At 40.3% G+C, this 25,082-nt stretch overlaps 2 protein-coding genes across 6 annotated transcripts in view; one reads left to right on the top strand and one right to left on the bottom strand.

Moving 5' to 3' along the window:
* The window catches only part of usp9 (ubiquitin specific peptidase 9), a 42,406-nt gene extending 35,032 nt beyond the window's left edge, over positions 1-7,374 (top strand). For 3 of the 5 annotated variants that reach the window (XM_015059619.1, XM_015059618.1, XM_015059620.1), the window contains exons 38-47: positions 122-347; positions 450-579; positions 674-859; positions 1,557-1,777; positions 1,904-1,992; positions 2,353-2,509; positions 2,657-2,869; positions 4,508-4,537; positions 5,683-5,781; positions 6,537-7,374. In XM_015059619.1, coding sequence (XP_014915105.1) covers positions 122-347; positions 450-579; positions 674-859; positions 1,557-1,777; positions 1,904-1,992; positions 2,353-2,509; positions 2,657-2,869; positions 4,508-4,537; positions 5,683-5,781; positions 6,537-6,809 — 1,624 coding nt within the window. In that variant the 3' untranslated portion in view covers positions 6,810-7,374. The remainder of the gene's footprint in view (positions 1-121; positions 348-449; positions 580-673; positions 860-1,556; positions 1,778-1,903; positions 1,993-2,352; positions 2,510-2,656; positions 2,870-4,507; positions 4,538-5,682; positions 5,782-6,536) is intronic. The other 2 variants (XM_015059622.1, XM_015059623.1) reach the window with 1 other exon arrangement.
* Positions 7,375-11,376: 4,002 nt separating this feature from the next.
* Positions 11,377-14,893, bottom strand: rpl8 (ribosomal protein L8). The gene is made up of 6 exons (XM_015059635.1): positions 14,806-14,893; positions 14,003-14,146; positions 13,781-13,922; positions 12,100-12,318; positions 11,874-11,989; positions 11,377-11,576 (listed from the first exon to the last, which is right to left on the bottom strand). The coding sequence occupies exons 2-6, from the start codon at positions 14,138-14,140 to the stop codon at positions 11,418-11,420; spliced, it is 774 nt and encodes a 257-aa protein (XP_014915121.1). The 5' UTR covers positions 14,141-14,146; positions 14,806-14,893; the 3' UTR covers positions 11,377-11,417.
* Positions 14,894-25,082: the final 10,189 nt, after the last annotated feature.

Genomic DNA, 25,082 nt, shown 5'->3' on the forward strand with positions numbered 1-25,082 from the left:
GTTTGTTTTTTTTTTTTATTAAAAAAAAAAAAAAAAAAAAAAAAAAAAAAAAAGGGGGGGGGGGGGAGGGGGTCGCTCTTGTCCAGAAAGCATGATTGCTCTTTTCTTTTTCTCTGTTTAGGTATGACGCCCTCTGCATCCTGCTGAGACACAGTAAGAATGTACGCTATTGGTTTGCACACAATGTTCTCTTTGCTTACCCCAATCGCTTCTCCGAGTACTTGCTCGAGTGTCCGAGCGCAGAGGTCCGTGGGGCGTTTTCCAAGCTCATAGTCTTCATCGCTCACTTTTCCCTGCAAGACGGGCCATGCCCCTCACCCACAGCCTCGCCAGGACCCTCCACTCAGGTTGGTGTGGATTTTATGGGTTCAGCGGTTTCAGAAATAGACTTCCCCAACCCCCCTCTCTGACTGTTCTGTTGACTGTTGTTTTTTTCCTTCGTACATCAGGGCTGTGATAATCTCAGCCTTAGTGACCATCTATTGAGAGCCGTACTCAACCTGCTCAGAAGAGAGGTTTCTGAACATGGCCGCCACCTCCAGCAGTACTTCAACCTCTTTGTCATGTATGCCAATCTGGGTAAGCAGCAAACTGATCTCCCATTAGTTATTTTGAGCTGCAAGTGCTGTTTTTGATTTTCATCTCGACTCTTTGGTTCTTCAACCACACACAGGCCTGGCAGAGAAGACTCAGCTGCTGAAGCTAAATGTTCCCGCCACCTTCATGTTGGTTGCTCTGGACGAGGGTCCCGGCCCTCCCATTAAGTACCAGTATGCTGAGCTGGGCAAGCTCTACACTGTGGTCTCCCAGCTTGTCCGCTGCTGCGACGTCTCCTCTCGTATGCAGTCCTCAATCAATGGTAGGTGGGACTTTGGTCGTCTTACTTTTTTTCTTTTTTTTTTTTAATGAAAGTATCTAGAGTATTCTAAATTAGGGCTGAAGTGATTAATCATGTTTAATGCAAATAATCACAATTAATCTATTATTAAAATAATTGTCAACTAATTTAGTAATCGATTAATCGTTAACTGGGGTATAAAGACTCTTAAAAAGTCAATTTGCTGAGAGAACACAATGAGAACAGTAATTAAGCTAAAACTGTACAAAATACATATATACATTTTACATTTAACATAAAAAACAAACCTTTGTCTGTAAACATGTTCTACCCAGAAAACTCCTCAATTGGCAGTTTTTGCTTCAACTGGTTAAAATTTTAAGCACATTTTGCATCCAGTTATTAATGAGTTGATGCAAAAAATAACCACCAGATCAGCCCAACACTATTGTCATGTCGAGCAGAAAGGATTGAGCTCTACACATGTTGTGACTAAAGGATTACCGATACTGCATTTTAGGCAATACACTGTTTATTTTATTTTTTTAAATTAGCTGAATCATTTCTTGTTTTGCAATATTTTGCATTTCTAATATTGTTAAATGAAAGATCTGCACAACGTGCCAATCTTTATTTTTCAGTGATTTTTGATAATCGATTAAAATGATCGTCTCTTGCAGCCCTACTCTAAATGCACTACTACTCCGTATTTTACCAGGTAATCCTCCTCTTCCCAACCCGTACGGGGACACCAACCTGACGGCTCCTGTCATGCCGGTGCAGCAGCTGGTGGCAGAGATTCTGTTTGTGCGGACGAGTTACGTGAAGAAGATCATTGAGGACTGCAGCAACTCGGAGGAGACGGTGAAGCTGCTTCGCTTCTGCTGCTGGGAGAACCCTCAGTTTTCCTCCACTGTGCTCAGTGAACTGCTCTGGCAGGTAAACATCCTCTTTCAACAAGCCGGGTCGCTGAAATGTTTACTGATAGTTGTTCAGACTCAGTTTGAAAATACTTTATTAATCCCAAAGGCAAGACTGTAACAATAACCTGTGTTTTGTTCGCAGGTGGCATATTCCTACACCTATGAGCTGAGGCCTTACCTTGACTTGTTGCTACAAATCTTACTCATCGAGGACTCCTGGCAAACGCACAGGTCAGATTGACTGTCGTAAATTGTATCCATATACCTTGAACCTTTTCATATTTTGTCATATTTAAGACTACAGAAAATTATTTCTGTAGTCTTAAAACTCAAGAAAATTCTTGAGTTAAAAAAATAAAATAGCATGCCACACCATTCAACTTTTTCTTTGTAAAACAACTTAAAAGCCATGAGTCATTTATACACTGACGTGTCGATTCACATACATGGAATTCTGGGCTTGTTTTGTGACAAACTATACAGAAGTTAAAGTGTAATGTTTGTTTTTCAAGGCCCTGAACAAGTTGTATTTTCTTTATGTCTGGTCATCGTCTTTAACTTTGCACTTTTTTTGTGTGTGTTCATATTAAGGATCCACAATGTGCTGAAAGGCATCCCTGATGACAGAGACGGGCTATTTGACACCATTCAGCGCTCGAAAAACCACTACCAGAAACGGGCCTATCAGTGCATCAAGTGCATGGTGGCCCTCTTTAGCAACTGCTCTGTGGCTTATCAGATCCTGCAGGTAATCACGCTAACGTATACAGCTCTGATGCTACATTCAGTCAACTACTGGTTGGCACAGGCTTGTCGTTTAAGTGTAGTTCAATTTTATTTAGCCTGTCAACAAAATCAGGAAGCCTGTAGCTGACTTGCGTTTGTACTCTTACAGAGCAATGGCGACTTGAAGCGAAAGTGGACATGGGCAGTGGAGTGGTTAGGGGACGAGCTGGAGAGGCGACCATACACAGGAAACCCCCAGTACACGTACAACAACTGGTCCCCTCCAGTTCAGAGCAACGAGACCTCCAATGGATATTTTCTTGAGCGCTCCCACAGTGCACGCATGACACTGGCCAAGGCTTGTGAACTCTGTCCTGAAGAGGTAACGGCATTTACAGATCACCCCTAATACCCACAGTTAATACCACACTGACCTAATCATGTAGCTGTAAATGATACAGTTGATCCCAAAGTGATGCATACCCCTAGCAGATTTAGATTTAAAAGTAGATTCATCTTAGAAATTGTATTTATTTTAGAAGAAATGAGACTGGATTAATGAATGAATGAATTTGTTTACATTTTAATAAGAGGCAAAATTATCTAAATATTGCTCAATAATCTGTGGAGAAAAAAAAAAGTCATTAGCATTTTTTAGCAATCAAAACTTTCTCGTAGTTGCTGGTTTTATGACTATTAATGTCTTTCTTGCCTTTAATGGTCATAATCTTCAGCTCTGTTCTCTATTGGATTTTAGTGAAGACTGGCCTGGGTCACTCCAAACACTTTATTACTTCCAGTCTGAAGAAACAATTTGGTAAAATATAACTTTAACCCAAAATCTGCCAGGGGTATGAATAATTGTTGACTTTACTGTATATTTAGAGATGTTGAGGAAAAACTCTTAAAGGGCCTTTTCCACCAACCTGGTTCCAGTTCTTAACTGGTGCTAGAGCTCAACAACTGCTAACCCTGGACCAATTTGCTGCTGGGCTAGAGGAGAAAAACGCTTTCATTAAGAGCTCCATGTTTAAAACCGTGGAGCGCAGTCTAGGTTTTGTCAGATTTAAAACCAAAACACAAGTAAAAACCCTGCAGTGCACTTTAACTAGAATAAGGATGTTTTCCCACAGTTAACTTTGGTGTGGATTAGTAGTTGAGTTTTATTGGCTGACAACTTTTTCAGATTGTTTGGGGGGTTTTTCATGCAGGGAAAACTCCAATGAGACTGAAATTTGTCACTACAAACGACATGAAAACGTTAAATCTGTTTATTGGTCAAACGTATCCGGGGTGGAAAACCAACTGTAAGCACAGGAAGTAGATGCTTCCAATTCTGAAAAGTTAATATTGCTCTCATTCTTGCTGCTATTTCATGCAAAAGTATTAAAAGTTTACTGAATGATTAGTTTCCTCTACAACATCCCATAATGCAACAAATACCTGGATATGGGAAGGCGCTACATTGGTCAAACTGTCTTTGCCCTTACAGTCCTTCACAAAAACGAGAAAACAATAAATTGGTTGGTTCTTTATAATGAAACAGTGACTTTGCTCTCAGGCTGTGGAAAAGCAAACTGGTTGTTTTACAGAACCAGTTAAGAACTGGAACCTCTTTGGTGGAAAAGGCCTGCAAAAGAAATTTTGTTCGACTGAGTTTGATCACGTCATCTCAGCACAACGACCCATAAAATTACTTACCTTGTTGTTATTGTTGTTGTTTGTGTTGTAGGTATTATTAATATACATGTCAGAATACATGTACTATGCTGTGTTATTTAACTTTTTAACTGTTTTGTCAATTTTTTGGAGATAAACAAAAATTGAAAATGTAATTTCTAAACCTAAATTCTTCTACGCAAATTGTTTAGTCAGATGAATATGTTTGGTTTTTCGTATCCAATTTGACCAATAAAACCCCAAATTCTTTATTTCTCACTTCACATGAGCTATTTGTATTTATCATGATGAAAAAAATCCAGTTAAATGACACACTTCTCCTGTAATATTCCATACACAGCTCAAGTGTACTCAGGAAAGCCCAGGGAAGGTCAGTATTCCAGGCAACACGACATAAGGGAAGGAAATTCAACCAAATCTCCCTAAAGATTCAGCAGAGGAACACGGAGTATTGATCAATGTTTAGGCCTCCAAACACATTCAGCAACTGTTCAGATAGTTTTAAGGTTTGCAGTTTAGACTGTCACAATAAAACCCACTTATTCCTAAAACTGCACATCACTTTTCCATCTTCTGTCATATTTTAGACTACTGTGACCTAATATGTTTAGAAAAATGTTTTATTTGTTATTGCTGAAGGAAGGCTAGGTAGCATCCTGCTCTGTTTAATGGGCGGTAACCAAGCAACCACTGACTGCTGCTACTGTCCACAGAATCATTTAATAAACTACAAAATCACTGAAAGGTTTGTCAGTGATAAATTTGAGATATGCGTTATAGAGAACTACTACACTATGATGATATTTTCAGCTTTTGTTTCTATTAATTTATGGAAGTCCAAAATGTAGTGTCTCAGAAAATGTTAATATTATGAAACAGCAATGAAGAAAAATTGATTTTACCACAGAAATGTAATTCTATGTATACATATATTCTGGCCTGTACAGTCACAGGGAAAACTTGAGTCATTGACACAATCCTTAGGGTATGAAAGCCACAAAATGAAACTTACTTTTATCATTTTATAAGATATGTTTTAGTCTTATAGAGCCCTATCTGGAAAAACATATCCTTATGTAAGATTTACTTTTCTGTTTAATTTATGTCAGAAGACAGAGACTGAATTTGACAGTGAAGCTATTATTATGGAGGGTGTAATTCCCATTTAATACAAGAAGTTAGCATCTTCAGTCAAAATTGATTAAGCAAAGCTTGCATTAATCTGTCATTCTTTAACAAGCCAGATACTTCAGCTCAAAAGTAGAAGTAAAAAGTCAACCTGTAGAAATGGTCTGTTGTACGTGCAGCGTAGAGAGGTGCATGTGATCTCTGTCACCTCTATAAATAGAGAGAAGGCTCTTAGCCGTCCACACTGAAACACAATCTAATCTCAGCAAAAACACCAAGGCTTAGTCTGTACTGAGGGCATTGTCCAAATGAACAGGCAGATTCTATTTTTTAATGTAGTGTTGAAACATCCGACTTATCTGACCGGCGGCGATTTTTCTATTCCAGGAGCCAGATGAACAGGAAGCACCTGATGATCAAGACTCGTCTCCACCTGAGGACACCTCTCTGTACCCTCATTCTCCTGGAACCACCCAGTTCCAGCAGGTAGGATACGACCGGACAAACTCCCCCATTGTTCCGTTTTGTTTTTTTTGTTTTGTTTTTTGTTTTTATTATTTAAACTGATGCAAATCAAGCGATGTAGTTTCTGTTCTTTGAAAGCAGAAGAAGGTGGTGTCCGTTTCCTGTAACCGGACTCTTGTGTCCATTGGGCGTTTGGATCCGAGTGCTGACATAGCCAAGAGCCTCGGGTTTCTAGTTTGTAGCGATGCAACACCGACGGCTGTGTTTCAGAATAAACCTTTCAGCTCATTTGGAAGGGATCTGCTTTATGATGCCGTTCAGAAACTTTAGTTTTTATCGTGACACAAACATGTTGAGTATGTTTGAGTAAGCACAGTGTGCATGCATTTTTCATTTTAAGATTAAAAAAATAACATTTTCTAAAAGTTAGCTCTAAGCTTGCCATATGGTATTTTTTTTTTTTTATCAGAAGACCAACAACAGCTTAATGTCTTATTTCTGTTTTAGCATTTAGCAGTTACTGATGTCTTTATATCCGTTTGTGGAAAAAGCGCAGGCTTTTTAAGTGCTATGCAGCTTTATTTCAACCAATCAACAGCAGGCACAGTAGAAGGTGATGTCAGAGATTGACGGCAAACCAGTCAGTCTGAAGCCAGAAAAACTAGGTTTTCTGGTACTTATCAGAATCCATTTCCTGGGAAAATGTTGGTTAAAGATCTGATTTCCGCTAAATAAATGCACATCATGACCGTCTCTCCATCTCTCTTCTCAAACAGAACAACCACCCCCATGGGCAGCCGTACACCGGGCCCGCTGCTCAGCACATGAACAACCCTCAACGTCCCGGCCCCGCTTCCGCCCCGACTCCAGGCCCCACCCAGACTCCAACCCCAGGCCCCGGCCCCGGTACCGCTCCCAGCTCGGGCCCGCGAGCACAGGAGAACTGGGACGGCACCGAGGAGGTGGCCCCGGCACCGGCACCGGCCCCGGCTGCAGCCCCGACTTCCACCTCCACCTCCACCCCAGCGCCCGTCCCTCCCAAGGAGTAACCTCGCCTCCCTCTCTCTTCTGCTGTGCCTCGAGCCTCCGTTGTTCCGCTCACCTTCCTCTCATCCTTCGGTCAACAGTCTCTCTCTCTCTCTCTCTCCCTCTTTCTCTCTCTCTCGCCGGCCCCAAGGCAGGGCAGAGCCGGGCCTCCCGCCATCCCCCGGCCTGTTGGGGGCGCTCTTCCCTGGCCTGGAGCTGCCCGACTGCGCGACAGGGAGGGCGGGGAGGAGGGGGGCCTGCTGGCGACTACAGAGGCGAAGGAGTGGGACAAGAGTTCTAATAAGAGAAACAAAAATTACCCAGAGCTGACGATGCTGATGCGCTTACCTACACGACGAAAAGGTGTAAATAGTATGTTAATGTTTCTGACTGTTCAGATTCCCCCAGTAGCATAACTCGGCGCGGGTTGCTGTTGGGAGACATTGCAGACGTGGAAAAACAAAATGGATACTATAAATAAGAAAAAAAAAAAAAAAAGTCCCAAAAAAGGAAAAACCTCTAAGAAGACGACGACGACTCCTCTTTGTTTTATCACCCATGCTCAGCAGTAAAGTTTGTTCTACCATCGGACGTTGTCTGGTCATTCAACCGTCGAAGGACTCATTGTTATCATATTCTAATAATTCTACTTGGCGCTCCTTGGCAACCTTACGACCCATGCCAAATCGACTGGCGAGCTGTGGCTGGGGTTTTAGTGTGAGACTGGTTGGGTGGACTTTAACGGTGTTCGGTTGATGTGAAAAAGCAGTGATGCAAACAATTGTTCTAAAACTCATTGCCTTTCTTTTTATTTTGTATTTTTGTTTCTTTTTTTTTTTTTTTTCGTTTGTTCTGGTTCTTACTTCAGACCTTTTTGAAGCTCTAGTTAATATGCTGTAACATTTAGCATGGCTTCTCACCAGAATAGTGTAGCCCAAGGGAAGACTTGTGATCATAACAACCTAAAGCTGTTCTTAATCCAAACCTCCAGAGGGGTGCTGTTTACCCTTTAGGTTTTTCTTTGGTTTTATTTTTCCCCTCGTTCTTTTTTCTACTGAACTTCCCCTATCTACAACGAGGGTGACTTTTTTTTGTTTTGTTTTTTTGTTCTTTTTGAACCAATGTATAAGTGGCTTTTCAATTGCACATCGTAATCCTCCTACTTCACATTTGGCAGTCAGTTTCGGTGGGTTAGACAGCTTAGCTTTCATCTATAGGAAACCAGAAAAACGAACACATATGCAACAGGATTGCTGCACTGGGCTCTCTGGTGTATTAGACTGTGTGGTTTGCTTCTGTCTCTTCAATAGAGCGTAGTTGTAGACGGACTCGTTTGCCCATCGGCTTCCTCTCTTCCGTGGAGCTGGGTCAGGCTGGGGGACGACGACCCATGACCTCCCTCCCCCTCCTCCTCAACCCCCATCCTCTCCTCGCTCCACTGCGTGAAGCTCCCACAGCAGGGTTTTTTTTTTTTTTTTATTATTATTATTATTATTAGAGGCTGGTTAATCTTGTTGCAACTTGAGCTAACTTGTAATTCTGTAGGAGTAAAAGGTAAACAACATCAGTAAATACTGTATTTAATTGGTAACTTGAATGCGTGTACTTTTTGAATTTTCTCTTTTTTTTCTTTTCTTTTTTTTTGTCTAAAACATACCAAATACTCCTGCAAATGAAAATATTCTGCCCACCGTATTATATTTAAATATTTTGCTCTTATTTTATAGAATTTATTTTGTTGTATTTCACTAAAATAGAATTTGATTTAAGAGGAACATTTTTGTCCTTGTGTTATTTTTAAAGAAGATATTGACTGTACAGAGTTCTGCGCCCTGTTTTTTGCCGACTTTTGTTTTGGCCATGGTGTGACGTTGAATTCTGGAGCTACAGTCGCGATGTGGACTTTCACTTTGTGAGGTTTTTTTGTGCACAGAAATATAACAAAAAAAAAAAGCATTGCGCCCTTAGCAAATAAAGAACATGGAATCTTGCCTCCGTCTTATTTTAATTAATCAGGTTTTCTTGAAGGCGTTTCTGTTCTTCGACTTTCTCTGTTTTTGCTCCCATTAGGCATGGAGTTGGTCTGAGATTCTCTCTGATGACAATCCTTATGACAATCTTAGAACGTTGGGCGTTCCAAGATTGTCGCTGGTGATTTCGTAACCGATCATCCTGCAGTGTGTTACGGTAGATCGTCGTGGCCGCTCCGATCTAAATCGGGTTTTTTTCCCCTCTGACTGGGAGCTTAACGCAGTCTGTTGAATGTGACAGGTAGCCAATCAGAAAACCCGGATTCTCCGCGATTTCTGAGGGGAAAATACTGAGGGGAATCCCAAACAGCTGACACAGCGCAACCCGAAGTCCAGCAGACATCGGAGATATGTGGAAACATTAATGTTTATTCAACATTTCGTGCAAAGAATATAGAAATGACAAAGAGAGGAGTTGGAGCCAAATTGCTACCGCAGTTGATAAACCCGGTAAGTTTTCAGCTGTTATTCGTTAACGTGACATAAATAGGTTATAATGATTTTCATTCAGTCAGGACTTTATGTTGACTCTAGCCACGTGGATCACAGGTAGATTCTAGTAAAGCATTGATTAATGCCTGGTTTTAAAATGAGTTAACTGGACTTGTAGTCATTATTTTGTGCCCATGTGGCTGGACACCACAGGGCACAATCGAACCCGATTGAACAGTTATTCCTAGGATTTCTGTCAGCTAATGTGTCTCTCAGGATTTGAAAATGGGCCGACAGCTTGTGTAGTGTGCGCTGGACATTACACTAAGGAAATGAGGAAGGGAGGGTCAGTGGAGAGCACCGGAGCTGAGCCTTTTTTCATTCGGTGTCATCCAGCGAGAGAAAAATGGCAGGAAGAGACGAAAAAGCCGATAATTAAAATGAGGTCGATAGGTTTAATTTATCGTGCGATTAATTGATTTATCGTTTATTGCGACAGGCCTACTTGTAAGTTCTTATTGTACATATTCTTATTTTTCTGCTTTCCTGGTTATTCTTGAGTAGTATTTGCATTTGTGTGGCAGTAGCTGCAGTGACATGCAGCCATACATTTGCCTAAAGGAGAACACCATAAAGTTGTAAATATTTATTTTTTATTCTCCGTTATTGCACTAAATAACAGAATACCTTGGTGAAATTGTAAGTCCACATGGGCTGTTCCTAGATTGTGCTTTTTTTAGTGTCTGCTTCATAACTTATGTTTTTTGTAACCACAAATTTTTCTTAGTCAACAAATTAGTCTGCATTGTAAGCAAGTGGTAAGTAGAGGAGCTTTCTTTCAGCCAGATGACTAGCAGTGTGCAGCAGCAGGTTGGAGGAGGGTCAGCTTTAGAAAACTGGACACTGCATCACTTTGAACCATACAATAAGACATTTTTTAAAATCTTTGGCTTGATACTGGAAATGTCCCATTGCCTCTATGAAGTTAAGATTTATTTATATATTTGGACATTCAATAAGAACATGGAAAACCACTGTTGTTCAAAAAGTGTTTTAAAAACGCAGTAAAGCTGGTAATCCAGTTTCACGAGTGAAAATACTTCAAGTTTCTCAACCACAGCTTCGTATCTATGTATCAAACATAACAGGAAGTTATGAGCAGGACGTCATTCAGCAGATGTTTCAGAAATAGATTTCCTTAGCGCGTCTCTAAATGCTGTTCCAACCTGAGCGCCCTCTACGGTACAATGGTGGGTATTGCAGTTCACATTTTGAACTATTCTAAAAATAAATGCCAACCCAACCTGATGGGTTGGATTCTTTTTTAAAAATACATAAATTATGTCATAAGGTTAGTTAATTGTTTGGAGTAAACTATAAGTTAAACGAACTGCTCAAAAGCATTTTAGTAAATTAGTAATTCAATCCAGAAAGTGGAGCTTGTATATTGTGTAATTTATCAAACATGGAGCGACATTCCAAATGTTCATTTCTGTTTTCTTTGGATTACAAAAGTTTACAGCTTCCCAGAAAGTTACAGATTGAGATTCAGAGCCTCCTCACTCTGCCTGCAAACTTATAAAAAGAGGACTTAAGACCACAGAGCAACAATCTCGTTCTTCTCATCCCAGGTAAGACGGTTCTGAAGTTGTCTCTGGTTTAGTGGCAGCTGGAGTCCTGGACATGTCTGTATGGTGGCAGGCAGGTAACTCCAGCTGCAGTTCTCTTCTAAACTCAAATAGGCTTTGCTTCACAATCCTTGCTTTTGCACTTTTTTCAGCTAGTTTTTCCTTCCACTCAGCCTTCCTTTAAAATGCATAGATGGCAATCTGTGAATATAATTTGTGCTTTATTTGCATCCAAACTGCACCTAGTTTAAAACTTTGATTCAAGATGGCATAAATCAAATTTATATCCTTTAGTAAAAGTATTTTTCTATACTTTTTCGTAATGTACCACAAGAAAGTTGTAGACAAAGTACTTCCAACAGTTAAGATCGTTAATAGAACTATTCATTTTTCATAAAAACAACAAAATTCTAGTTCATCTGTTTGATTATTTCACTCCCTTGAGGTAGTCGGATTTCTCAGACACTTTTTACTACATAAAACTCAGAAACACAGGAAAATGGTGATTTTGGAACATGTTTTATTAACAAGAGGGTCACATTTAGTTCTCCTTTTCCTGGACGGTCTTTGTTCCACGCAGTCTGCCTGTACGACGGGCAGCGATAAGACCGACCTTGCGACCAGCAGGTGCGTCCCTCCTGATCGTTGAGGGTTTGCCAATGTGCTGATGGTTACCACCACCGAAGGGATGCTCAACAGGCTGCACAGAGAGCAGAGGGAAAAAAAGCTCAACAAACAGTTCAACCTTTAGTGAGTTTTTGAAAACGAAGATGTAGCATACTTTATCTCCAAGAAGTCATTTAAGGTTAACCATCTACTCCTTTGACTGCTTTAACTTTAGTTTTACCTTCATTTGTGTCGGATTACTGAGCACAACAGTTAAAACTGAAATAACTTCCCAGCTAAAGGCGACATAAATGCACCTGAAGCCCCTTCCAGTTCTACTCCTTGGGTTTTTCGCACAGTGCAGCCAGGCTGCGTCCCCAGGTTCACTTACGTTCATAGCCACACCACGGACACGAGGCCAGCAGTTCCTCTTGGCCTTGTACTTGTGGTAGGCGCGGCCGGCCTTCAGGATGGGCTTGTCGATACGACCGCCTCCAGCAACGACACCTTGAACGCAGCAGCAGCGGAGGAGGAGAAGGAGGATTTCAGTTACCTTCAGTGGCGGCAGCGTCACCAAACGCCAACAAACAAACAAAAAAACATGACAGCGTCCTCACCGACGACGGCTCTGTTGGCAGAAGAGATGACCTTCTTGGCGCCGGAGGGCAGCTTGACTCTGGATTTCTTGGTCTCTGGGTTGTGGGAGATGACGGTGGCGTAGTTTCCTGAGGCGCGGGCCAGCTTGCCTCTGTCGCCGGGCTTCTCCTCCAGGCAGCAGATGATGGTTCCCTCAGGCATGGTGCCGACAGGAAGAACGTTACCGATGTTCAGCTGAGCTGCGGAGCAGAGGACGAAGAGACGGTCGCTTTAAATCTGAATGTAAGCGTCGTCTTTCTGATCAGCACAAAAACAGTTTGGAACAAAAGTTCTCCTTGCTTCAAGACAATAATCTGGCGAATTATGTCCTTTATTATTCTTAGCCAATAATCTGGTGAATGTTTATCCTTCATTTCAAAGATACTTTATTAATCCCAGAGGGAAATTAAACATCGCAACTCATTCTACAATTTTTTTCATAGCAATTTAATGATGATTTCTGCTGTAGATTCCGATTTGCTTCTAATATTAAGGAGAATCAACTAAACAGTACATATTCAATGTGAATTTGATTTTGATGTAAAGTTTTTCTTTTTTAAATCACAATCACGCTTCATAATAATTCTCATTTTTGCTATTGCAACACTGTGACAGTGGACTTATAAAATTGGGCTCCCAATTTTAAAAAAATCATATTTTACACAGAAAATGTGGAGAAGAAAACTACTGTGTAAAATTAAAAACAGACTGAGATGGGACCGTTATCAGGAATATTCATCACTGAAGTAGCAGAAACATTTGTTACAAGAGCATCAGCCACTTTCACTAATAATAATAAAATCTAAAGGCACCCACATTCAAAACATCAGAGAAGCTAACACACATACTTTATCATTTATTAAAGTATTAAAGTCCAGTTTTCTTTGAGGTCTGTGGAAACTTCTTTTGACCCACAGTTTTTCTAAAGACTATAATAAATGAACTTCAAAGTGTATGACCCAAACCTTTACATGTTTTATTAATCACTCTCACTTAGTTGGATGGTTTTTGTTTTGTTTTTTTTAGTTTTGATGCGCTAACCCACATAGGTAATTTTATGTTTTACATTTAATTTTCATTTAACTTCAGACAGCTAAATGATGAAATTTTCATAATAAAAGGGCAAGATCGTGTACTTTGGGAGCAATCCTTCCCCTACTGCTTTACTATTTTATTTTGAACTAAACAGAACAATCTTTTCCAATTAACTCCCATTCTAGATACACACTGCCATTGTAATTTGCTTTTATTTCTTTTTCAAATCAATAAGCTTCTGCTGTAATCCCTACAAAACTTCCCGTTTTATTGTAAAGCTGGTTATCATGCACAGGATGCTAAAAATAAAGTATTCGGTTGACTTAAAACATTTTTTTTTTCATCATATTCAATGTTTCTGTCAATTTTGAAAACACATACAGTGCTCTCCTAATACCTTCCCCTAAACATTTAAATTTCCATACCTGGAATGGTGAAAAACTTTTCACAACTACACTGAGATTTAAAGTGACAATCAGTTGTGGAATATTTGATTGGTGCATCTGAATTTGGAACCGTTCGCAACAAAACCCGATTGTCTTTTTAATGCAACCTCGAAACAAAAACGAATAAACCACGTACACTCACGCAACAGCTTAAACACTGATGACGGCTGTCGGTCCTTACCCTTCTTGCCACAGTAGATGAACTGTCCGGTGTGGATACCCTCAGCAGCGATGAAGAGCTCGGTTCTCTTCTTGAACCGATACGGGTCACGGAAGGCCACTTTGGCCAGGGGGGCGCCACGGCCGGGGTCGTGGATGATGTCCTGGATGAGGGTTGCGGACATATTGACACTTCCAACCTTGCAACAAGGACAACCGCAATCTGCTGATAGTCACTGCTTACCTTCACGATGCCCTTGATGTAGCCATGGCGTTCAGCGAAGTCGACCTGACGGAGTTTAGCAGCACCTTTCCTGTGCTTGACGTGGGCTCTGAAAACAGAGCCTGCACCTTTTCTCTGTCCCCTGATCACACGTCCCATCTTGAACTGAAACACAAATCATTAGGCGTCTCTCTCAATCATTGTGGCAGTGAATGTAAATAACGTTAGGCAGTAAAAGATGAAATTATATATGCAGTGATCTATTAATTCAACAGTTTTGAAGAAACCATTATGAAAACCCTGACACTTTTAGAAAAGATTCAAACCTGTTTTATCATACAGACAAACATAAACTTAATGTTTTGTCTTAATAAAGCTGTGTTCACAAATTAAATGTTTACAACAAACCCCCTGCTTTTCATAAAACTGTTAGCCTGGCAGCTAGCCGCACAAAGTCAGTGTCATTCTGAAGCTGTACGCGGCTCTTAGTGTTCAGAGCTGCTGCTTCCACATTTCGCACATAAGAGCGATTTTAATAACCTTTCGCCATTAGCACAGATTTACACGAAGCCCTACGAGCGCTTTGACACCAGCGCTTACCGGCCTCCTAGCTAATATCACACCGCTACTGCAGCGCCATGTCACCAAGAGGCAACAAAACATAAATAAATACTTTGAAAACCACTCTACTATTGAAATACAACACGGGTCACATCCTTATACATAGTTTATAGTTTTATATGTATTAATTTAAGGTGGATGAGCCAGTAAAATCAAGATTTATACAAGATTTCAAGACGGGGACCATAAAGTATCAGTCCTACCTAAACTCCGCTGACGGAAAGAGGAAGTGCAAAGTAAAATGCGGAGGTTTTCTTCCGGAGAAATCACCGAAAGGGGCTCATGGGAAATGTAGTGACGCACATTTCACTAGCTGTTGTTGGAATCAAGTTTCACCTAAATGAAGCAAATAAAGAAGATAAACCTGGCTATTTAGCTAAATATGAATTATTACGGTTTATTTTCTTTTTAAAGACACATATTTGTTTCTTAAAAAAAGAAAAATCTCTATAATTTTCCCTACTCTGCCTTTACCGAAAATTTTGAAGCGATTCCATAGTTTGAAAACAACTTAAGTAAAAGACCGATAGAGTTTTCATACAAAACGATAATCAATAAGATTCAAGTGGACATTCTGCAACTTCTGGGGGTGGAAACAGCTTTCGCACAGATTTTAAAAATAGATTTAGATTTATTTATTTATTTATTTATTTATTTATTTATTTAAATATGTAAGCTTGAACTACATATTCAAATGTAATTATTTTTACATAATCTATTTTCGAATTGTTTGGCACCATATTGTCTGCTACATATTATTCTGTTTTGCACAATATGCGATATATTATGAGATAAGTTAATGTTTCAAGTATGTTCATATTAACATATTAACATTAAGACTCAGACTGAAAAACAACTATTTTTACCAATAAGAATTAGCCTGTAATATCTAATCTCTACCACAAGATGGCAGCAGTACAATATGAAAGAGAACGAAGAGGAAGCGCTAAGTAAGCCAAATTGGTGAAAAGTCCCATATTACCATCTGCTGGAGCTTGCGGTGTGTTGTGGTAACGGATCAGGGGAAACGCTAAGAAGCAGTACGACTGAGTGAGACCGAAGTGGTACTTTGGTTTTCTGGTCGAGAGGCAGACTGATTTAATAAATGTCATGTAAGACTGGAGCTCAAATAAACAGACTGTCCTTTTCAAAATAAGCTTGAAACTAACCAAACAGCTAATGTTAATGTAAGTTAGGTCTTCCTATGTATTTCAGGCAGTTTTCTAGTATTATTCCAATGTTAACAATTGTTTGAAAAAATACATCTTAATTAAAAAAAATTAATCTTCATCAAATTGTTGATTTTACACTTGCGAAGCTGGTACGAAATACTAGAGAGCTTTAAAAATGGTTGTGCACCCTCAGTAAAGATGTGCACAAAACTCTTAAAATAGATGTATTTTAAGGTTATAAAGACATGATGTAACAGCTTTGGATGTTATTCATTTTTTGTGTGTTTGTGGTACCACATGTGGCGGCATGATAAACTAAAGTCCTCATCCGGCTTTGGTTGTCCCACCCCAGTTGTTTTAAGCATCTCAGATTTTGCTCTTATTGTTTGTATCAGTCGGTTTAGGTGAGTAGTTGAGAAATATTTTCTAATTGATTGCAAATATCACACACATCTCTATTAGCTATATGTCAAGTGTGGTTAAGAGAAAAGGGCCTTTTTGTCAGGTTACATTTAAGCCCCAAAAGGGCAGGAAGTCAAAGAGTATTAGTTCAAAATTCCTATTTTGACCAAATTTAAAAAAGAAAAAGTTAAATAAAAAAATATAGACAGTATATTTTAGGAACATTCATTTATTTTACAGCAGCAGACGACCCTGAACGGCAGATATGTACAGTGGAAGTACGCTCTGAAACTTTTTCTTCTTGTATTTCAGATGTTTGCTCAGAGTCCTGTGTGTGGTTGTTTGCTCTCCAGTGCAGCAGAGATGTTGAGCAACAGATGGTTCCCCTCCTGAGATCAGAGCATCTCGCTGGAGGAACAATGCTGCTGTGATTAATGAGGACATGCACACATGCAGGGCTGAACCAGCAGGTGATAAATATATGACTTACTTATTATGATGCTGCATTGTTTTGCACAGTCCCGCAGGTATAACAGGCATAAATACAGCACCTACTCCCACGCACTCATATTCTGGATTTGGCCTTTATTGTTTTCTTGATTTTATCCCTCAGAGATCACAGAGTTCGGGGACTGATATCGCTGCTCCTGTTGATAGGTACTTGTTAAAAAGGCATTTTCCTCTTCCCCCCCCACCCCCCCAAGCATTTCCCAGCGCTTTCAGCTGTTTGGGCTTTGTGAGAAATTAACTTTCTTGGTTCACTTCAACAACAGTAAAGTAAATTATGTGCCTATACATTATATCTTGGAGTACTTACTGATGGAGCTATGAAGCGCAGAGGGACCCCTAATTGTGCTGTTGGGAGGAATTCTCATGATGGTGTTGAACATTGTGCATCCAAGCATGCTTTCTTTCCAGATGGCACCGCTATGCACAGTAAGACTTAAAATAAAAATAACTTTGCTTGGATTCATACTCGCAAAACACAAGAGCCGCTAGATAGAAGCATTTTTATATGGCAGGATTAGAGTGTTGGAAAAAAAGAAAAGAGATGCAAAAATATCTAATTGCATAAGATGATCAACTTTTATAAGAAAACTTTAAAATCTAATTGTATGGCAATACATGAAAAAAATGACATTATTATTTAGCAACAAATATAAATCTTTACAAGATAAGATGGGTCATTTTGATTGAAAAGAGTAGTCAAAACTGTAAATGTAGAACTACATGGCTGTTTTTTTTTATAGATGTTTTATTTAGTTTATGAAGATGCTGAAAAATGATCAACTTAATAAGCTTCAACCAATCACTGTAGACCATGAGATGAGAATGGTGCCTCAGAGTGCTCTCTTGTTCAGTTATAATACAAAGACTATTGGAAAAAGTTGCAAAAATGATCACAGAAATTGATCATTTTTAGAGAGAGGGCTAAAGATAATGATTGAAAAAAAAAAAAAAAAAAAAACTTTCCAAGAAACTTTGATAAAACCCCTAAAAATCAGTGATGCTTTATTTTGTTGGCTTCTCCCGCCCCGATCATGTTTGAGACAGAGGACGTTTCATGTCCTGGAAATCCCCCGGTCCTAACATTCTTGACTGTATTTCCTGTGGAGACTTTCTGCTCGGTAGGGCTCACGCCTGAAAACAGACACACAGAGACATGGGTACGCCGACACGTTAAGTAACAGATAAAACCATAACAGGAAGTGAGGCGAACATATACAGAAACATGTCCAAGTGTGAATACGTACATCCAGAAAGGCTGCAGGGCCTTGCAAAAATAGTCATGGTGGTTTTTGTTATCAAGCTGCAAATATTATGTGATCAACCGACACGATGTAGCTCCGCTGTAGCGACAAACCTCCCAGCACGACGCCTCCACTGCTGTGTTTCACTATGGTGATGGTGTGTTTTGGGTGGAGATTGGTTTTAGTAATTTGATTCAGCCTCTGCAGCTCCTCCAGAGTAACCATGGGCCTCTTGGCTGTTTCTCTGATTAATGCTCTCTTTGCCTAGTTGTATTATTAATAATAAACGAGAGCCTTAAACACACTGCACCACGGTATATTTATTAACAATGTAATGTAACATAGCCTAATTTAGCTTTCTGCTGGCATAATAGAAAATAGCTCTTTTTTTCCACAAAGGTTGAGTCCCTCTGAGACTCAAGTTTAGGATGTGAGACATCAGAGAGGAGGAGGTGCGGTTCAGGACGACCTCTCGACCTTTGACCTCCCACTGGTGGAATAACCTCCGGCCCATGTATACGGGAAAATGCAGAGCGCTGCAGATGTGACAACAGAGCTCCATTCTGCTGTCCAACAACTAAACGCTGCGCTGCGCTGCACTGCACTGTAGGGGTGTGCGTGTGCGTGTGTGTGTGTGTGTGTGTGAGTGCGTGTGTGCGTGTGTATGTGCCTCTTCATCATTAGTACAGTTAGCTTTGTCAGATTTGGGACAAAACAGAACAATGGAGCTGAAACTCGTACAACACACACAGACTGTTCTGTTTATTTTACTGTTTCCTGTTTCTCTCCGCAAGAAGATCCAGCAGCGGTTCGGACGGGGAACCGTACCGAACTGTGTGCATTCCCTGAAGCCGACTCCCAGATGTTTCAATGCATGGGCACAGGCGTGTATTTGAGCGTTGTCATGCAATCAAATACAAGCCTGCCGTTTCCCACGGTCAAGACAGGAAGTACATATTTAAATTTAACAGAATTAGTCACAGTACATTCTCATTAAACAAACTCGTTCTATGTCTCGATTCCTCTTTTGACATTTGAGCTGAATGTTTGTCTTTCTTTTATGAACACCGAGATGCTTTGAACAAATTAAACAGTTTTGACTGCTACATCGTTTTTTTGTTGTTGTTTTTTTTATCTATATGTGAATACTTTAATACTTCAACCGTGTTTTCATTCTGCTTTCTTGTTTTTGCTTTCCCCAGTCGATTAATATTTTCCTGGCTGTGATAAAGTTGTAAAACTTTTCTATTCGCTGTGGGATTTGGATTTTTGTTGAGGATACGTCCCCTCTTTGAACTTTTGGATTCCGCTCCGTCTGACCTTTGTGATTTGGCAAGCTCACAGCAAACATGAAATAAAACAGCACTGCGATATAAATATTCAGTGCTAGTTTATTTTTAAGGATTTCCCTGGATACTTTCCAGTGGTGTATACTAGTCTCGAGCAAACATGTAGTTCTTTAGCTGTTTGAGATCCTGCCTTCAGGACTTAGATCTGCAGACTTTATCAGCATATCCAAAACATAGCCATGTCACAGTTCTTGATCTTAAATATTAAGCGCCACTGTGCCCTCTCTTCTACATATGATACTTGCCTATGGAGATAGTTGTGAATAGTTCATCTCTGTAGTTCCGTACGATGCATATTACACTCAAACGTATCCTGAAACATTTAAGCACAACCATGCATATTAACTCACTGCCAAGTGTTTCTATGTCATCATTTTAAGCATTGCCTGCTGTGATTTACACTGATCAAGATGAATGAGAAATAAGATTAAATGTTAACAAAGTAGAGTGCTGTGTGGATGCTCATCAGTTTTTTTTTCTCTCTCACCATTTGACAAAATATGGCTCACCCAATTGTACCTGAATCAAAACAATAAGGTGAGACAACAGCCGCATTAGCCTTGAACTAAATTCACATTTTGTTGCAATAAATAAATCTCAGATGAAAAATGATATGAAATTGATTTTTTTTTTACTACAGTAATTCAGAAGAGAAAAATTCCACTGTAAGAAATAACGTCCAGCGAGAAAAACATTTTTCATCTAGATCAATCCCAATAAATCAAATACATGGTAACTGCATGCCTATTGGCTTTTTGAACTTGATGCAGCAAAAACAGTTTTTTTTGCCCCACCATCACAAACGTAAACAGGTGGAGTCTTCAAAAACACTAGTTGGGCTTTGAATGAAACCAAGTTCTTTAGCTTGATGAGACTAAGATGACAAACACACCATGTGGGTTTGGCATGAAACAAAGAATGAATATGTATGTCCTCTCTTAAGCAGGTGTAGTTGTAACATTGGTGATTTTATTTAAAAAAAAAAAAAAAATTTAACAGCATCAGATTATTTTTAAAAGACTTTTAATGCATCCTTATCAGGGACGTTAATTAATGTGGCCTTAATGGCTCTTGCTCCATCATGGCCAAAAAGAAAATAATTTTAGAGGTCATATACAAGTGCAACCTTTTGCACTGTACACCAGTGAAGCCATTTTAAGTGAAAGGTCAACTAAAAGGTCAACGTGACTGTTTTATTAACGGGTTCATCCAAGCTCTCAAAATTAATGAGGAAAAATACGACAATAGAAACTTTTATAATATTTTACTTTATAAAAATAAAGTACAGAATAGCCAGTGACAAACACTGCCCTTGTATGCAGGTTTGGTCAAAACATGTTCACCATTGTTTCAGTAAAATACAGTAAGGTTGTGAGTTTGGTTATAATTTTTCAAAGAGATGATGCGTCTGTCTGTCTCTTTTTTTGGGGGGGAGAGGGGGGGAGTCTCTTTGCCGACGGTCAGAACAGCTGCTTTCATCCAGAGGCATTGTGGGTCTGAGTTGCTGTGGTGATGCCTCCAGTTACGGCAGCTGTTCAATCCGCCGATGTCAACATCGCTACTGGCAACTCTGATTAAAAACATCAAGACACTCCGTGCTATCATAAGGAGTGAACAACATCATTAATCACTCATAAGATCTGTGTGTGCATGGTAGTGTGATAATTTAGTCATTAAAATCCAAAAACAACTTTAAAAAAAAAAATCCTCCCACTCACTGCAGCCTTCATCAAAGTCGTTTGCTTCTGTTCTGAATATGAATTGAGTGCAGTTCTCTGATTTTCCATCTGATGGCGCTGGCCTGACAGGAAGCTATACTGCGGCTTTAGTGTTTAATCTGATTACTGATACTGCAATTCACCCCTCGCAGGATGTCCCAGTCCTGCTATTCTGTTTCACTTCCTGTTTATGTTTTTTTTTTTTTTTTTTTTTAAATGTTACCAAGAAAACAAACGGCAGAATAGGGGTTGTGGAAACCGGTTGCCATAGAGATTGAAGACGTACACACACCGCACACACTGAGGCCAGCTGTCAGCTGGCTGAGAAGACCTCCTCTTTGTTCGAAGGTGAGATGAATGGACAGCGGAGAAGTTGTCAGGAGAACAAACGGGCAAACATCACGATTCTGGTTGGTCTTCATCAGTCTCTCTACTGATGAAGACAATAAGTCTAGTCAAACAAAAGTCTTAAGCGCACCATTCATGGACTCGGATCTAAATAAAAAATAAAAAAAATACAAGGATCACGGGACCATATTTTATTAGTGTGAAAGTGTGATGACTCCTGTCTGATTAACCACCTCTTTGTTCCGCAGGTGAAGTGGGTGTGGCCTGGATTTAACCCCTGACCTGGAGAACCTGGGCCAGTGTTCCCACCTTATTTAAACCTGGCTGCTCCTCACACCAGGGGCTGATCATGCTTCCCCCATAACAAGCAGTCCGGATATTGTTGTGAGGTTTGTTGTTTTGGTTATGTCTAACTGGTTTGGCTTTTCTTGAATTAGGTCTTGTGTCGGTTAGTATCTCGGTTCTCGTTTGGTTTGGTTTGGTCCAGGTTGGATTTCTGCCATGTTTCAACTCAGCTTGGTGTTTTTTGTGTTTAAAACTTATGTTACTTTCAGCAACCAGCTAGTCTGTTGGATAGGACCACACGGGCCAGCCTTTGCTCATCAAATACATCATTATTCCTTTGGTTGCTCTTTGAGAATGTATTATTTTGGTCTGTCGCTGGTTCCATGTTGGCTCTTCCTTGTACCACTTTTGGTAGATTCAGACCGCTGTCAGGACAAAATGTTCACACCTTATCTGTCTACATTTCACACACATACTTTTAGTAGTCTTAAATAGAAATATTACATAAAATATTTTTTTAAATATTCACAGAGTGTCTATAAAAGTTTATCTATTTTAGGGCTTATGAAAAAATGTCAAAATAATGTTAATTTGAGATATTTCCATTTTCTGTTAGTTTACCTGCCATATATGGTTGAACTTGCAAGTCTACAATTGGCATTGATTTTGGATCTGGGAATATTTCTAAATGGCATATTTTATCTAACTGAGGGAAAAGTTATATATTTGCAATTCATAGCTGCAGGTTGTGGAGGGGGCAATGCTTTCTTCCACAATGAAAATAGACCTCTGCTCTACAACAGAGTGTCGGCAAAAAGGTTTGCAAATCAATTAAAATACTCACTGAATACTGTGAAAGGAAACGTTCCAGCTAATGCTGAACTCAAAGTTCATTTCTGCCAAGTTATGAAGGACAAAATCCTCCAGGCTAAACACACTGGTTTGCTGACGTGTGCTTCTGAAATGTCAGTGTCACAGCAACCTTGAGGAAGTAGCAGAGCTGATCTTCCCTTTTATATCTCTTCAGAAACGTATGTATATATATATATATATATATAAATAAAAGGGTGGGGGGGATGTGAAGGAGTGACAAGGAGACAGGAAGACTGTTGTCAAAGTATGGGTATATTTCACTGTGTTCCGGATGTTGTTTAGCCTCTCAGAGGAAAAGGTGAAGGGCTCAACTCTTATTTTGACAGGAGGTAAGCATGCAGTGCTTTTATTTTGATGTCCTTAAATAGAAAGAGGCCTTGGCAGAGAAGGACTTCCTGCGATGAGAGTCAGGGAGAAGGAGAAGGAAACAGGCAAAAGGATTGCCTTAAGCCTCCCTAAGGAAGCTAAAAAGAAGAAGTTCAGCCCAGTTGCTATGGCTACCAAGGCATTTACAAGCAAAACCAGCTAAGGAGAAGAACATGGTAAGTGAAGTAACCTGTGACCTCCGAGTAGTTTAGTGGGGTTTTTTTTTCCAACCGCAGACGGTGTTTGTGAATTTTGAAGAAGTATGTGAGAATCAGAGAAGGATGTGAAGAAATACTGGAGACAGCATTTACCACATGATAGCTTGGAGATAAAAGCTCACAGAGATAAAGATTTGAGTTTATGGGAAATGTACAGAAAAATTAGGTGTAGAGTCACAGGCTAAGACCTAAACAGTGACCAGCCAAACCTGTTGGGTCAGGCGTATGGAGGACCAAAACCGATATAATAAAAGCATAAATGTATATTTAGTTTTTTCTTTTCCTTACACATGAGTTTCTGTCAAGTAATGTATTTTCTTTATTTCCCCTAAACATGCGTTTTTTTTCAAGAAAAATAGACATTTTTGCTTCTCTCTTTTCTGCTCGCTGCATTTCTGCTGCATCATTATGTTAATGAGGAGAGCTGCCTTCTATGTCTTCTATTGGCCAATAGAGCTTTGGAACCAACATTACTGCGTCAGATGTTGTGGGGCGTTTAGGTGCAGTCGCTCGGTGCCATCTTTGCAGGCCACAGACCAAAACAAACTTTATCCCGGTGGTTTTGTTGTGTTACCGACTGCAGTGAAGTTAATCTCCGAGTGATTGAGGAGGGAGCTAGAGAACGGCTGGCCGAAATTAGCGTTCAAAAATCAGATCAACCTTGAGCTAAACGGCGCTTGCTTGGCAGATATTGGAAAATCCAATATCCAACCCGAAACTAACTTCACTGCCGTCGGTGACATAAAACCACCGGGATAAAGTTTGCTTTGATCTGTGGCCTGCAAAGATGGCACCAAGCTACTGCACCTAAACTCCCCACAATGTCTGATACAGTGACGTTGGTTCCAAAGCTCTATTAGCCAATAGTAGACATAGAAGGGAGGTCTCCTCATTAACATAACAATGCAGCAGAAAAACCACCCCAGTCTGCCAATCCAGGGGAACTGCCCCCGATGTCCATGCGATACTGCAGAGTCACGTGAGCCAACACAACCCTACAACATCCAGAGCCTTAAGGAACTCCGGGCGGATCTCATCCACCCCCAGGGCCCTGCCACCGAGGAGCTTTTTAACCACCTCGGCGACCTCGTCCCAAGAGATTGGAGAGCCTGACCCAGAGTCCCCAGGCTCAGCTTCCTCAATGGAAGGGCATGTTGGTGGGATTGAGGAGGTCTTCGAAGTATTCTGCCCACCAGCCCACAACGTCCCAAGTTGAGGTCAGCAGCACACCATCCCCACTATAAACAGTGTTGGTGCTGCACTGCTTTCCCCTCCTAAGACGTCGGATGGTGAACCAGAATTGCCTCAAAGCTGTACAGAAGTCTTTCTCCATGGCCTCTCCAAACTCCTCCCACTCGGGCATAGGAGGAGCCATGTAGCCATGGAGACTACATGTGTTTTGTGGTCTCCATGGTGTTACGACTGGCTCAAGATCATAACAAAACGGGAGACCATGCAGTGGTTAAAGTGCATACAAATTAATATTTATTAACAAAAACAATGGATTGTGGATGTCAGTATCAGTGGTGTAATGCAAATGTTTGGATGTGTTGTATGAGTGCATATGGAAGTGTTGAGGTGCCAAAACAAAGACAAACTCAAAAGTGCAAAAGGAGGGGAGCTGAGGCCTGACAACAAAACACCACAAGCGTCAAGCGGCAGAGTGGACTTCGAAGGCGACCCAGAAAATGGAGACAGCCAGGTTCAAGTACTCTGCGCTCCAAATTAGCAAATCAGCAGGGGAGGAGCACAAAGACAGACAAGACCTTCCACCCAGGCCCACAAGGCCCAGGGCCGCATGTTGCAATAAAAAAATAAAAGTTGCAGCGAGAACCTGATACCACGATTATGAATAGTTCCCCATTTATTTCCATGAAGCCATCTCATTTGGAACAAACAGCAAATACCCTCAGCGATACTACTGCTGCTGCTTTTCTGGTTCTGCTTTTTTGGACCCAAATCCTGTCGGCCTATCCCTAGACGGTTATCAGTGGTACA

Source organism: Poecilia latipinna, unplaced genomic scaffold (assembly GCF_001443285.1).
Source record: "Poecilia latipinna isolate Pla-1442-1.1 unplaced genomic scaffold, P_latipinna-1.0 Scaffold1643, whole genome shotgun sequence".
Lineage (NCBI taxonomy): Eukaryota > Metazoa > Chordata > Actinopteri > Cyprinodontiformes > Poeciliidae > Poecilia > Poecilia latipinna.

Bases quoted from the DNA above. Each gene is read 5' to 3' on its own strand.
- rpl8 (XM_015059635.1), bottom strand. From the start codon at position 14,140: ATGGGACGTGTGATCAGGGGACAGAGAAAAGGTGCAGGCTCTGTTTTC. The intron at 13,923-14,002 runs GTAAGCAGTGAC...ACCCTCATCCAG, and splicing joins ACATCAAGGGCATCGTGAAG to GACATCATCCACGACCCCGG. The intron at 11,990-12,099 runs GTGAGGACGCTG...GCTGCGTTCAAG, and splicing joins TGCCAACAGAGCCGTCGTCG to GTGTCGTTGCTGGAGGCGGT.